General features: G+C 42.2%; 1 protein-coding gene across 3 annotated transcripts in view; it reads right to left on the bottom strand.

Moving 5' to 3' along the window:
- The window catches only part of LOC134021251 (metabotropic glutamate receptor 8-like), a 91118-nt gene that overhangs the window by 11771 nt on the left and 65430 nt on the right, over positions 1 to 13917 (bottom strand). For all 3 annotated transcript variants that reach the window (XM_062461886.1, XM_062461884.1, XM_062461887.1), the window contains exon 7: positions 6045 to 6245. In XM_062461886.1, coding sequence (XP_062317870.1) covers positions 6045 to 6245 — 201 coding nt within the window. The remainder of the gene's footprint in view (positions 1 to 6044; positions 6246 to 13917) is intronic.

Below are 13917 nucleotides of genomic sequence, written 5' to 3'. Positions count from 1 at the left end.
CATCTGTTCCTGCTGATTCCAGAAGAGCCAAAGGGGCCAGAAGGTTGTGGGTAAACAGTTGTTAGCTAGTACAAACCTCATATTCTGGACACTAAGTACAAGTGCAGACACAGGTGCTGTAGGAAACAGACCACAGTCCCAGGGATATGAGCATGAAGGGATATGGGCCTGAATATAGTACAAACATGATTTGCAGTAGACAAATGATCACAGGGCTATTTCAAACTGCCAGTTTGTCACACAGTAGAACTCCACAACCTTATTTAATCCTTCTCCTGACTACCTTAGACAGTTTGCTCTCCCAATCATTGCTCCTTGATTGCAACTTTAACAAACATGTTTTCCCATTGTGGGAGTCATTCTCAGGATGATGAGGCTGTGATGTGGTGCCTTGATTGAACCAATCCTGGACATAATCACATGTTGACCCACTCTTTAGACTCCAATTATGTGAGCCACATTCAAAGTACTTTCCTTCAGAGTTGGAATTTAAAAGGAAAGGTCTTTCTTAATGAAGGAGTGCACGCCCACAGTAATTTATCATTTGTGAGTGGGTGCTAGTTTTGATTATGTCTAAGCCCTGCTTCTCTATAAGGTGAATACATGCATCACAAATCAAGCGCACAGCGATGAATCAGGGAAGCCAAGCGGCCTTGGGATGACGATCTGGTTCTCCCCTGCTAGCACATCCAAGTAGAGATAAAAGTAGGGCTTTCTATAACCAGCTTGCTATATCTGTCTTGATAAATGATAAGATTTGGGTGCGAGGGGAGAGAGCCATGAAAAAAAGAAAGAAAAGAAAGCGCTTGTGTCGAGCCTTGAAAAGATTCCATATTAGCACTCTGTGATGGGAACTCGGTGCTCTGGGTGAAATCTTAATAATCTAATCTGACAGCAAAACTATTAACAAAATGGAAACTCACACTTTCGCAAAATATAGTAAAGCTCTGTATAAGGAGAGATGTGGTGAAGAGGCTTTCAAAATGAGTAACTTTGCAATAGCAAATAAACAAGCAGAAACAAAAATGCTGACCCAAGTCCTAAGACCTGGAGCTCGAAGCGTACAACAAGGTTTGGTTGTCTAGCTCATGTTTTTCCTTATCCTACAGAGAACCTGAAACCAGGTACTTTGCTGTTTTCATATAACAATCCTCAACCTTGAAACTTGAGGGACATGCACATCAAAGAGAGAGTCAGTGAAATGGTCTCTCCATTTTCCAACCCCACCCACACGCACGCACGCACGCACACACACACACACACACACACACACACACACACACACACACACACACACACACACACACACACACACACACACACACACACACACACACACACACACACACACACACACACACACACACACACACACACACACACACACACACACAAGGTTCTGACATCTGCCACCTAATCTTCAATGAAATTCATGGACGCTTGTTAAATTAAGGTTAGTGGTGAATGATTAACAGCCTGGATACAAGGATACTGCAGTATATTCAAGATCAACCTTGATTTGGGCCTTAGATTAAGCAAGTCATCACTACTTCTGCCTTGGGAAATTTGTGAATAATTCAATGTCTGTTTTGCATATAGTGAGCAGGAACAGGGATTATAGACAGGTATATTTTGGGGGATAAAAGAAAGAGAATAAGTGGGTTGTTAGAGTTTCATGAACAAGCTTATTGTCTTATAATCTTATAATAAACTTTGTTTTTGAGATGCCTCTACAGTTAACTGTATAGTAGAGGCATAGGTTTCATTATACATGTCCCGCCACTTTTTAAAAGGAAAATTACATTTAAAGGCTGCATCCTCAGTAAAAAAAAAAGAAAGGCGCTGTCCCACACACATTTAAAAACATATCCAATGCCCCTGGTGTACTGGAACACATTCTGACATCCAGCAGATGGTATTTAGGACAAGAACAATCTCACTGATACTCTACTGATGCACTGCAGTGAATGTATACTTCCACATGTTCACTCCCGAGAGTGAACTCACATTGTTGCATGACAACAAGGTTACTGATTGGGTTATATTTCACAATAGGTGTATCGTTTCTCAGGTAATCCATACCAACAAATATTTAGTCTACATATTGTGAGATACATTTCAATATAACTGTTAATGTCTGCAGTATCCTACAGGAAGCGCTGTAGTGATCAAATGGAATGCGTTTCAACACACCTACAGTGGAACGTTTAAAGAAGCCTCCCAGTTACTTTCAGTTCAGTTTTAAGGTGAAATTCCATTGATTATTTGAAGGAGAGTCTACAAAAGGTCCTTCTCTAAACCATGTGTTGAGTACTGAGCATCCCAGCCATTTGGATTTGAAAGCTCCATGGCAACCACTGTGTGTCTGTGTCCTTGTGACAACAATAGTGGACACCATGGGTAAAGGTACTAGCTAGCCAGCTAGCCTGGAGGTATAACAGTGCAAAAAAAAAAACAGTTTGTATCGAAGACTGCTCTGACTTCCAGGAGCCACATACCCAGGTATTTACTTTAACGGTGCCAAACCCCCCACCTATATTTCATTTCACGGTCTATCGGCAGGGCAAACTGCACGAACACTGCTCATAGATCCTCAACTGCCATTTGCTGCTTGGGGTGCCAGGTGGTGACGTGGGGTCAAGTTTCCAATGCCAGTCCTGCTGCAAGGCAAATCAGGTAAAAGTGCTTGTAGCCATGAGGTCTAACCTCTTCAACCCCATTGCAATGTTACAGTTCTAGGCCTAGAGCTGTCCTTTAAGACACTGACAGGCAGTATTAGGTCTGAGGAATGGCATGGGGGGGGGGGATTTCTGACTCATTGGAATCATCTTCTCGCATTGATTGCTCCCTGGCTTGTTAGAGTCAGGGAGAGTTATAGGTTATTCATCATATTTCACACTGTCGGCCTGTGCAAGGTATTAGAAAGATTCTCCACCTTGGGTATTTTGTTTGTTGCACGTTTTTGTTCGGCCTTCCCTTTTTTTTCATGTATTCATTAATTCAGTAACACATCCTATCACACATTCAGTCACACATGCGTGCTTCCTTGCCTCTTATAGGACCACGAAAAGTTCAGACATGACATCTCCCATATGGGCTGCATAACGGTAGAACAAAAATGGCAATAGGACTGCTTTTCATCACCCTTGTTGTTAACTGTCCCTGTCCAAAGTAATCTGAAACATCCCCCTGACGGCCTGTTCTATTCTTCCACGCTCTAGTAATCGTATTCAAAACAAGATGCACGGACAAGGGGACTTGGTGCAGAAGGGCTTATCATAGCAAATGTTAGCATTAGGGGCAATTGGAGCTGTTTATGCTCAGTCTCCATTAGCCGTGCAACGCTAATCTAAAAATAAGCGTATGCAAGCGGCCACTGGGGCGAGTGGAATCATGCTTGAGCTGGCGATTGTCCTGCGGCCTCGGTCACAGTCACTGTCAGAGCGCTGCTTGAAGCTGGACGTCTGATTTGCTACATTTCAAACTCCGATTTATGGGTAACCCCTGGGCCCTGTTCTCAGAAAACCAGTGTGTGGCACACACTCACTCATTCACGCACCCCCCCCCCCCAGCCACACACACACACTTGTGATGTTCATGTGTGATATGTGTGGATTATGCTAAGGCTCTGCTGCAGGCTCAATCAAGCATGATTGTGCCAGTCGAGGGGCACACACACAGAGCGTGCAGGCCCAGCTCTGATATGCCCACACACATCTTGAAGCATGCATGTGTTACAGATGTTTTACAGTGTACTGTACCCCTAGCAAAGGGTTATCAAGTGTGGAGCACATGTGCAGCCTATAAGAGCAAACACACCCACAATAACAGACACCATAAGAGCAACACACAAGAACACAATCACGCTTGATTTCACTTTGGAATTTGTTTGTCTGAATGATTTAGGCTAAACATTTAGCCTGAAGTTTTGCAAATGTATGCATGTGTGATCTGTCATCAACGACCAAAAATAGGATTTTGTTTCAGCAAGTGTGTCTTGCCATTTGCTATCTTCTATATCAGGCCTGTGGTGAGGTATTCTTTGCTAATCCACCATCAGCCCTGATTCCCTCCCAAAATAACACAGGACTGCTCCACATTTCCCCATGCCTAGAAGAGAGAGGAATCCCTTCGAGGTCTGCAAGATGTGGAAAAATCAACCAAGTGAAGCTTTACCAATTCTGCATGTTTGCCTGGCTAAGCCCAGCAAGTGCACCTGTTTCCCTCGGCTTTGTATCTCCTACAGTGCCCCTTGCTTGAGACGCAGATAGGAGAATTATTCAAATCGACTTTTCTGTTCAGGGTGAGGTGGATTCCGTGGTGGTAACTCTCCTGCCTGAAGTATTAAACATTTCAAGGTAGATCAAGGAGAAGCACGCGGGGCCAAGAGAAGAGAGATGAAGGGAGCTGAAGGCAGGACTCATACGTTTCTCATTTTCTTTGCCCGTGTTTCGCAAAAGATGATAAAGTATTGTGATAATTCCTGGTTGAAGCAGTTGGGCTGGCTGGTTGTTGCTAGTTTCAAGAGGTAGAGAAAACAGTAGAATGTTTGCGGTGTGGAAATACCGAATGGTTGGGTCATACAAACACAAAAATTTTGACTATATCAGGTTTTATCTCAAAACGCTATACACAATTTGACAAATAATTAATGTAGCATTTTATTTATTGGAGACTTTTTGGGGTTAGATATTATTTGAAATCACATATGCTACAATAGACTATCGCTAAGATGATGGTGTTCTTAAAGATTTTATCCATGATGACGGATAAATATCTGTTCACCTGTAATTGGTTTAAAAACAGATAAGTGTTTTAAAATGAAACAGTCAACTCAACGACTGACTCTTTGCTAGAACTGTGCTTTCAGTCTATATCCCATTGGTTCCTAATCAACAACATCTACCCAACAGCTGCAACAGTATTGGGAATTAAACATTTAAACTGATTTCATATTCTCAGAAATACCAGATATCAAAGCCCTGCCTTTTCCTTTAGTCCCAGCGAGTGGCAATTAAAATACAGCAGAACCCAAATTCATCTGAAAGCACGATTCGCTTCTGTCCTCAACACTTTTCAAAGTGTATTTTTGCTAACGCTAGTCTGATACCTACTCCAAGAGAATGTGGCCCAGCTTCAAAAGATGAGCTGCCCAGGCAAGACTCATGTCTGCCATGTTTTCATGTTATCCATTACAGAGTACAGAAGCCAAAGCACATTATTCAAAGGACAGTTCTTAGTACTTCAATACGTTGTGGTGATTGGTTGTTTAAAAATGCCTAGAGAGTAGGTAATTCAGGAAATAGTGAACATTAGCAGACAAAGACTACTTAGAATGAAATCGAGAACAGAAATAGTTCTCAGAAACGTGGTCAGATGTGATAGTGTGAATGATGATGGTTTTTTCGCTACCCAGGACTCAGGAGAGCAGTGAGGAGGAGAGGTGTGTAAATGGCACGAGAGAAAATGGAGTAAGATGAAAGAAGAAAGTAAAGAGAAGCAAGGGATACTGGGATAAGATGCAGGGAGGAAGGCAGGAGGGAAAGAAGGGATAAATGGAATAATTGAAACGAAAGAGTCAAAGAGGGCAGAAGTGTCAGACCTTGGGGGAGTTGGGATGGGGGCAGAAATGGATGAAAGTGAAGAGAGACTTAAGAAGAGTGATAAAAAGAGGAATGCATGCCATTATTGGGGTCAAGAGTAAAAGCTACACAGGGATTTTCCTCCTAAAAGATAAAGATCGCTCATCGGTCAACTGAAAAAAAGGCCTTGTATGTGTATAAATAATAAAGAGTGCAAGTGTAACTGAAGTGCTATAGTTCCTAACCTTATTAGGGAAGGTCGGATGACGATGAAAATGTTAAAAAAATATTTGAATGTTGAAAAACATGACAATATCCATCGCCATTATCAAGGCGATTGTGTTTGATGATTTTGTAGAGAGGGTCCTATGCACCCCCCCCCCAAAAAAAATGTTTACATCACTCTGGTTAAACCTCGGTTGTTTGCAAATGTGCTACAGAAATAAATATGACCGGACTTACCGTTGAAGTTGACAGCCCGGATGTGGCTGAGCAGCTCCTTCCCATCAATGTTGGCCATGCGGGGGCACAGCCCGGGGTACCCGGAGCACAGCTCGCGGTGCATGCGGTGGAGGGCGTGGGCCATGGCGTACACCGCGTCCATCACAAACTGCACCTTCCCCTCCTGCTCATAGGTCGAGTCCCTGCCCACCTTCTCCAGCGCTGACCGTCGAGGGGAGGAGAATTTGGGTTATTATCTTTGGTTTGTTGGTTGTTTGTAGTTGTTTTAGTGGAAATGTGGTGTATATGTTCATGAACATTTTATCCTAGCCATTTGATTTTCCTTTCAGGGCTTACTGCACATGAGCACACCAAGGTTAAGGTTAGCCCTATAGTTTTGCACTATGGTCCTACAAAAATGCTGACATGGTTGTACAATTCGATAGAACACCGTCCTTGCACCGTGCAGAAACTAGAAGCAAAAAGGTCAATACATCTCGGAATGAGTCACACTGCCTGGGATTCAGCAACTTCGTCCTTGGCTCTTTTCAAGCTGGTTTTGAGTAAATACCAGATCACAATGTAAACTCAATGAATGTAGAAACGCTGCATTGAAAGCAAACTCTTTTCACCTTGTGTACTGTAACAGCAGACAAAACTGTGGTATTCAACAATGCACGCGTTTCCAAACGCATTTCAACACCCAGGTCTTTATAAAACATGTGACTAGGCTGACTCGTGTTCAGCTGGACTCACTAGTAAATGGCCTTGATTTTTTCTCAACACAAAGTTGTGCATCAGAAAAAAGTTTGGGTTTCCAGACATCCCACCTATTATTATCTAAGTTATTTGAAACTGACAAAAACGCAGGAGATGTCCATCTGTGGACTTCCAATCTCTGGAACCATCCAATAAATGCCACTGTAATATTTGTCACCACTTTCTTTCTTTCTTTCTTTATTTATTGCACATACCTCAAGGCAACAAACAGGGAGGGAAAAAACTAGGCTAAGGCAATGACTGTGAACTCATTGGTCACACTGGCCCTGAATTAGTGGACATGACAACTTTGAATTAATAGGAACTTATAAATGAAATCTAATTCAATTTAATAGCAGCTGTGGGTGTGACAGATCACTCTGAAGTGGGAGACATTTGGCTCCAGCAGTAAAGACTGATTACTTGTCTGTGGTGCCATAATGAATAGTACCGGTGCTGAACCAGAGAGCCAGTGTCTGACAGGATGGAGGCGTGATAGACATGACTGAGGTGTTGACTTTTAACAGTTACCAGCTAACGTTGGGATAGGTTAAGGTCTAGACATTGTCAGTTCTCTGGCGCCTACATGTCAAAGACAGCAACACTCGAGAGCAAGAGAAATCATGCGAAAATTAAGTCAAGTATTCATATATTGTCCATTTTAATCTTTCGATTTCGTGCTTAGCTTAGACGGGGTTCTCTTGAGTTTTAGATTTTTATGTTTTGGGCCTTAAATAATACCAAACTAGCTCTGGCTGTGAGTTTAACTACACGTCAGGAGAATCTGATGTGATCTGAGAATCTTATGGTGCTGTGGCAGCTAATTATCTGAGCTAATTCCTGGTTTGTAATGCTCTGATAAGGTATGCGAATATGGGAATAGGGAATAGGCAATATTTCCAAAGTGCACTTGCAAAATGTTTTGACCAAGGACATTTTCTTAAAATATTAATAATGTATTATTACCTTCAAAAAGGTGGACAATGTAACAGCAATTCCTGGTAAATCATGTGTGATACTCTATGCTGTTTATAACACATGGATGTTTCTATTATTGAAGAAAAGTGACATTAGAACTTGGTGAGACAAAATCCCTGTTTGCAAAACAACATGGACTCTGTTGTTGAGTCTCACCAAATAATGACTCCGGCTTACGGGGGGATAATGTGCCTGTGTGTTTGATAACGAGACCAGCTAACCGATGCAGGGAAGATGAAATCCTCAATCATATTGAATGATGTGTGGCAATAAGCCTGACGGACAACTTCATTACAGATGCTGGCGTTTCAATTAAACATCACTTACAAGGGCAAATTTAGTTCCCCCCTCTACAGGACAGACGTGCGTTTGTTTTCCCCCTTTCTATGAAGTGCGGGGGGATACTGCTGTTTCAATTAAATTAGAAAATCAGATAAATGACAAACTAATTACAGACAGTCTTCTACTGTGAGATAAGATGAAATAAGAATAATCCCAGCAGTGGCATCAGTGGTGAACGTATACAGCATGTCTGACAAGACGGAATATATTTACATTAATATCTCATCATCATGCAGCCTTATTGTTTATGGCTAGCGTCAAACTTTTGTCATATTCTATCAACGTGGCATTAATAATGGTATGAGTCTGGCACTGGCTGGCCTCAGTGTCTCATTTTTATAAAGATATCAAGTGGAGATATACAGTACAAGGTGACATGAAAAGAAAACCGCTCTGCAGTACATGTAATGAATGAATTATGTCTGTATCACTCTTTTCTCTATTACACAGTTGTTTGTCATTGTATCATGGTCTTTCTGCGAGTATTCACTGTGATAGGTGCAGCCACCGCCAATGATGAGATTTCTCTCAGTGCTATTGTCTAAAATCCATTCTCCAGCTCGATTGTTCAAACATACTGGCACTTGACTTGTCAGGACTATAGGCACAGGACTTATCAGGATAGTATTCAGAGAGTTATAGTAAGTTAGTGAAGTCAAACAATCTTCAGAAAAATCTTCATCGTCATATCATTTTCCTCTAATTGCTTTACTTTCCATTATCATGTCCATCTGGCTTTCTTTGTAGCAATATACTCTGTGGGCAGCTGAGTGGTACAGGAACTGACTGCAGATCAAGAGGTCTCCAGTTCAATCCGCCTCTCCCCTCTCCCCCTTCACAGCCGTTAATATGGATAAAAGCAGCTGCTCAAATTAATTAAGTCAAATTACAATCTGCTGGAGAAAAATGAGATGAGAGAACAGTAGAAAGACTACTCGATAGGCCCTCGCAGACTCAAAGGGAGTTAGAGTTGTTATAAGACGGTGGACCGGTGTGTCGACAGTGTCTGGACTCATCCTTTCTCTGTAGGAGGAGGAGCTGTCGGACGCAGAGGTTGTGTGAAGTTCACGTAATTGCCACCGTCGCTCAGCATTAATGGTGGAGAGGGGACAAGCCTTGCCACAACCCCTACTCTCTTCATGACCTTTAAACGCTGGTAGCATTTGAGCAAGTCAGCAAGGTTTCACCAGGAGACATGCAGATGTATCAGGGGTTTTGCTCCCCCACATGAGTCAAGCACAATGGGATCATTCAGGTTTCGACAGCATGGATGAGGCAGAAAAAACACTGGACTTTCTTTGTGTCTTTGCAAAGGTGATGGGAAACCATTGATTCTGGCTCCACAGTAGGACTGGTTTCACAGCTACAAGTGGTGAGAGATTTTAACTGCGTCTGTTCATCTGGCAACAAGACTAAATGGATACAACAATGATGACTACCCTGTCCTTTGGATAAACAAACTAATGAACGATGAACTCGACATGATATACTTAACGGCTTGCGGACAGGGATCATTTGACCAGATCATTTATGTGCTAGACCAGGCCTCGGACAAGCCTGGACCTCAACTAGGGAGAATCCCAGATGGCTAGGCCTGCCTGACGAGGCCACATCATAATAAATCGGGCCATAAACTGGGTGCTCGGCTAATGACTTTGTGTTTTCGCTCATTAAGAAATTAAATATTTAGCCTGCCTTTAAACTAACAAATGTGTAATTACACACCAGCCTGGGCCACTCCGGCTGCCAAGCTTATGTCTACATTTGACTGATGCCGCTCTGACAGCTGAAAAGGGAGGCGGGGGTTAATTTGCGCTTTTTATGTCTGCATATGTAATTTTTCTTCCAATTAACAAATTATGCTAATCGGACCTGTCGTTTGCATATCCAGTTCATACCACCTGTCTCTTGACAGGAGGTAAATAGCCTTGAGATTTCAATGCACGACTGCATATTCTAGTGATATGCTCCTCGGCCAACTAAAAATCATCCCTCAATTTTCTGCCAGTGTACTCTGCTGTGTCCAAGAGGTAGTGAGTAGATTAGAGATTAAAAAAATCTAAAATTCGTTAGATACTTGTGTATTTCAAAGCTCTAAAAGGATGATATTCTTGATATCATATATATTTTAATACCGTAATGTTTTCTGTTAATGAAAAGTATTGTTATAAGGTTTCTCTGTAAGCATAATTCAGCTACAGTATTTTAATGTGAGATGATACAAGGACATTAACATGTCTGTGAAATACACATGGCACCACACCCCGGATAGTCAAAGACTTGACTACACTAATAACCTTTTATACCTCTTATTCCCCTACAGCTGTAGAAACATTAACTCTGGCTTTGCCATCTTTAAAGATAAATGTAAAAGTTATTTGGTGCTAATGGCTACCTTGGGAAGACGTTTGGCAAAAAGGACTGAGCACAAGACATTTCCATTTGTACTTTCTCAAAGAAAGAAGGAAAGAAAGAAAGACATACAAAGCATGCCTCACAGAATGTTTTTGAGTGGTGTGCATTTAGCAGTGCTCGATGTGGCACAGACAAAAGGCAGCTCCTCCCCTTAGCTCTCATGCTGTTTTCAAATCTCGAGACGAGGGCCTTTAGAGAACCGGCAAAAAGCCAGTCTCCACAACGGAGGGGAAAAACACACACAAAATGTGTTATATGAATAAATAATAACTGGGCTTTGTGGAAATTTATTTTCATCTGTCGATGATCAGAATCAAGTACACTTGTCGAGTGCAAAAGACAGTGCTAGGAAATAGTGCTGTAGAAACCAACTGCCCAAATAAAATACAATATAATGCTTTCATGTTTTCCCAATGTATGTCAGGGAAATTTGTACAATTTTAACTTACTTTTATATGTGAGATGGTAGACAACAGAACTGTAGTAGCTAAGCGTCTTTAGAGATGGGGTAAACAAGCTGGACGGAGGGCAAAGTGCAACAAAGCACACAGCTGAGATTAAATATTCATAGTCCTATCGACAACACTGACAGCTTGTTTTGTCTCTTGGTACGCATAATTTATCCTACAATACTCTACACTACCTACAGAACTATATATCCTATCTACACTACCTACATATTCTATACACACTAACTTCAGAACCTATTTACACTACCGACATATCGTACTATATGTGCACAAGCTTGATGCCCATAAGTATATACAGTCCACTAGCTAGATATGCTATATACTGTATGCTTGCTAGCTATGTTCCAGATGAGGGGAGCTGAACCCCTGCCCATTAACAACAGTATCTTTCAGGCAGCACACAACAATATTGTGACACTGTTGGTTGTGTATCTCCACAACTGTTGACTGTTGAAATGACTAAATGTCTAAATGTCTATTCAGTAGAGCCATATAGGTCAAATATTATGAAGGCTAAAATAAAGGTTCAATGTTGATGTACAGGTGTATTGAAGGCAGTAAGGTGAAAGTCATGTTTCACAAAGTACTGGATGGCATTTCAAACCATTTGCACTACTGTGTTGCGTGAAACTGAATTGAAATTCCCTTTTTTAGGGGGAGGTCAAAGATGAAGACAATAACAATCTGAAACAATCAGCATTAGGTGAGCATACACACCGACAGTCCAGACATACATACACATACACGCCCACACACACACAAGTTCAGTACAAGCATACACACCCCCCATGTAGAGTACACACACACATCCACGCATACAAAATTACGAAATCATCGATTAGTCTCATTCAGTCTCACATGCCTGAAGGCAGTTGGGGGGGGAGGGGGGGGGGGGGTTGGGGGCATAATTACGTTATTGGATTGCTTTTAACAGAGGGTCATACTCTCTGTGGGAGGAAATGAGCAGTGAAAAGATGGGGCTATAAACATGTACACTGATCAACAGAGAGGAACGCGTCAGCACAGGCAGGAACACCCCGCACAACGGAACATTGGATACAGCCAACTCTGTCCCCAGGTCAGTATATCTGTTAAATCTTTAACCATCACGATTAATTACAGTTAATGACTGTGGCCTTACATGACCCGCCCCAGCGCAAACACTTTTTTTTCTTCTTCATCTGATTAATTCATATGCACTTTATTCCTCATCCTCTTTCTCTCTTCCTCCTTTTTCTCCTTCTCGCTCTCTCTTACGCGTCCACTCTTTCAACCCTGTATGCCAACACTATCAGACATAGGAGCAGTTGCTTTTCTCTTCCATGCAGCTGGCCAGTATCATCTGCCATGCCATCGCTACAATTTCATTATTATACGTAACGTATCGAGTGCATCTCCGCAGCCCTAGGGAGTTGTACTGTACTTGCGTGGTAAACCCTGTCCTGGAACAATACTTTGGCCTCTTCAGTGAGTCAGTAGTTTAGTAAGCTCACAGTGGAAAACGTGCATAGGTAGGGTATACTTACTGTCTATTGCCATGTCTCTGTTTGTTTTGCATATGATACAAAATAAAATAGTGCTGTTCAAGTGGGGCATATATTTTTAGCTCAGTTAAGATAGTGTATTTTTGTACACTAACTGGTTAATCCTGTTTGTGACTGAGCGAATGAGTGAACAGCCTCCAGGGTATTGTACGTGGGCTGTAGTCATAGTCTTGATCTTAGTCATGTTGGGATGCTATGATGGTATTTTTGGCGTCAACAAGAAACAATAATATTGGGCCACACGGAAGCGACCACGGTAGACTGAGGCTGTTGTCTACTGGAATGTTCCAGTGGAACAGTGACTTGCATATTGGTCGAGATTTAGCCTACACAGCAGAGGATATGCTTGTGGTTGTATTACAGAACTATGCAATCTGACAAAACTGTACACATATTCCTTGCATAGGATGTGAAGAGAGCAGGGAGGACGGCAGTAACACAATGCTCAAATCAAACACCATTAACGTTCCACATGATATTGGAGGTGTGCCCCGGAGAGGGCTTACTGAATGCAGGCTCTCTCTAGTTACAGTGTTTCCTGTCTAAATGAATCCTTTGTGGGGGAACACATGGCTGGATGCGCACACACACACACACACACACACACACACACACACACACACACACACACACACACACACACATGCTGTACACACACATGCACAGACACACACACACAAATGCACACATGCACCATCACACACACTGTTTGTAATATAATTTATATGCACAGTAGAGTCTCAAGACTCTCAAATGCAGACACAGACAAACTTGTAATTCCACAGCAAAGGACTAACGCACGGAAAACATATTAACCAAACTCCCACATGCTCGCAAAGACAGATAATACACCCACACAACACACAAAATAACTCCCCCCCCCCCATACACACACAATGTACTTTTACACACGTAAGCCATTGCTATCTTAAGAGGTTTGTGAGAGATAGACGTGTATTGTGTACAATATTGCACCGGCTGCAAACTATCGATACACAGGTACACAAACAAGAAATACACAACACACACCCACACACAGACACACACAAACAAACACACAGAGGTGGTGTATGACCAGAGGGGTGCTGCTGATTCAGCCGTTTGTCTGGTTACATGATTACTCTTCTGAAAGCGATGGCTTCTGATAGAAGATGCCTATACAGCGCCTCTCTCATTCCTCATGGCACTAAAACTCAATCTCGAGTTGCTAATAAAATCTATTCAAGCTGCTGCTCTCGCTGCCAGCTTCCATGAGGAGTGAACAGTAGGGGAGGCCTCCAGAGTGCTTGTGGCATCACCTTCAAAACTCCCAGCCTCATGGGAAAATCACACCCAACTTTATCACCACGCTGGACACCACACGATGAATCGTTTTTTCAAGAGCTG

Source organism: Osmerus eperlanus, chromosome 5 (assembly GCF_963692335.1).
Source record: "Osmerus eperlanus chromosome 5, fOsmEpe2.1, whole genome shotgun sequence".
NCBI classification, from domain to species: Eukaryota; Metazoa; Chordata; class Actinopteri; order Osmeriformes; family Osmeridae; genus Osmerus; species Osmerus eperlanus.
This window is presented reverse-complemented; position numbering and strand designations above follow the sequence as displayed.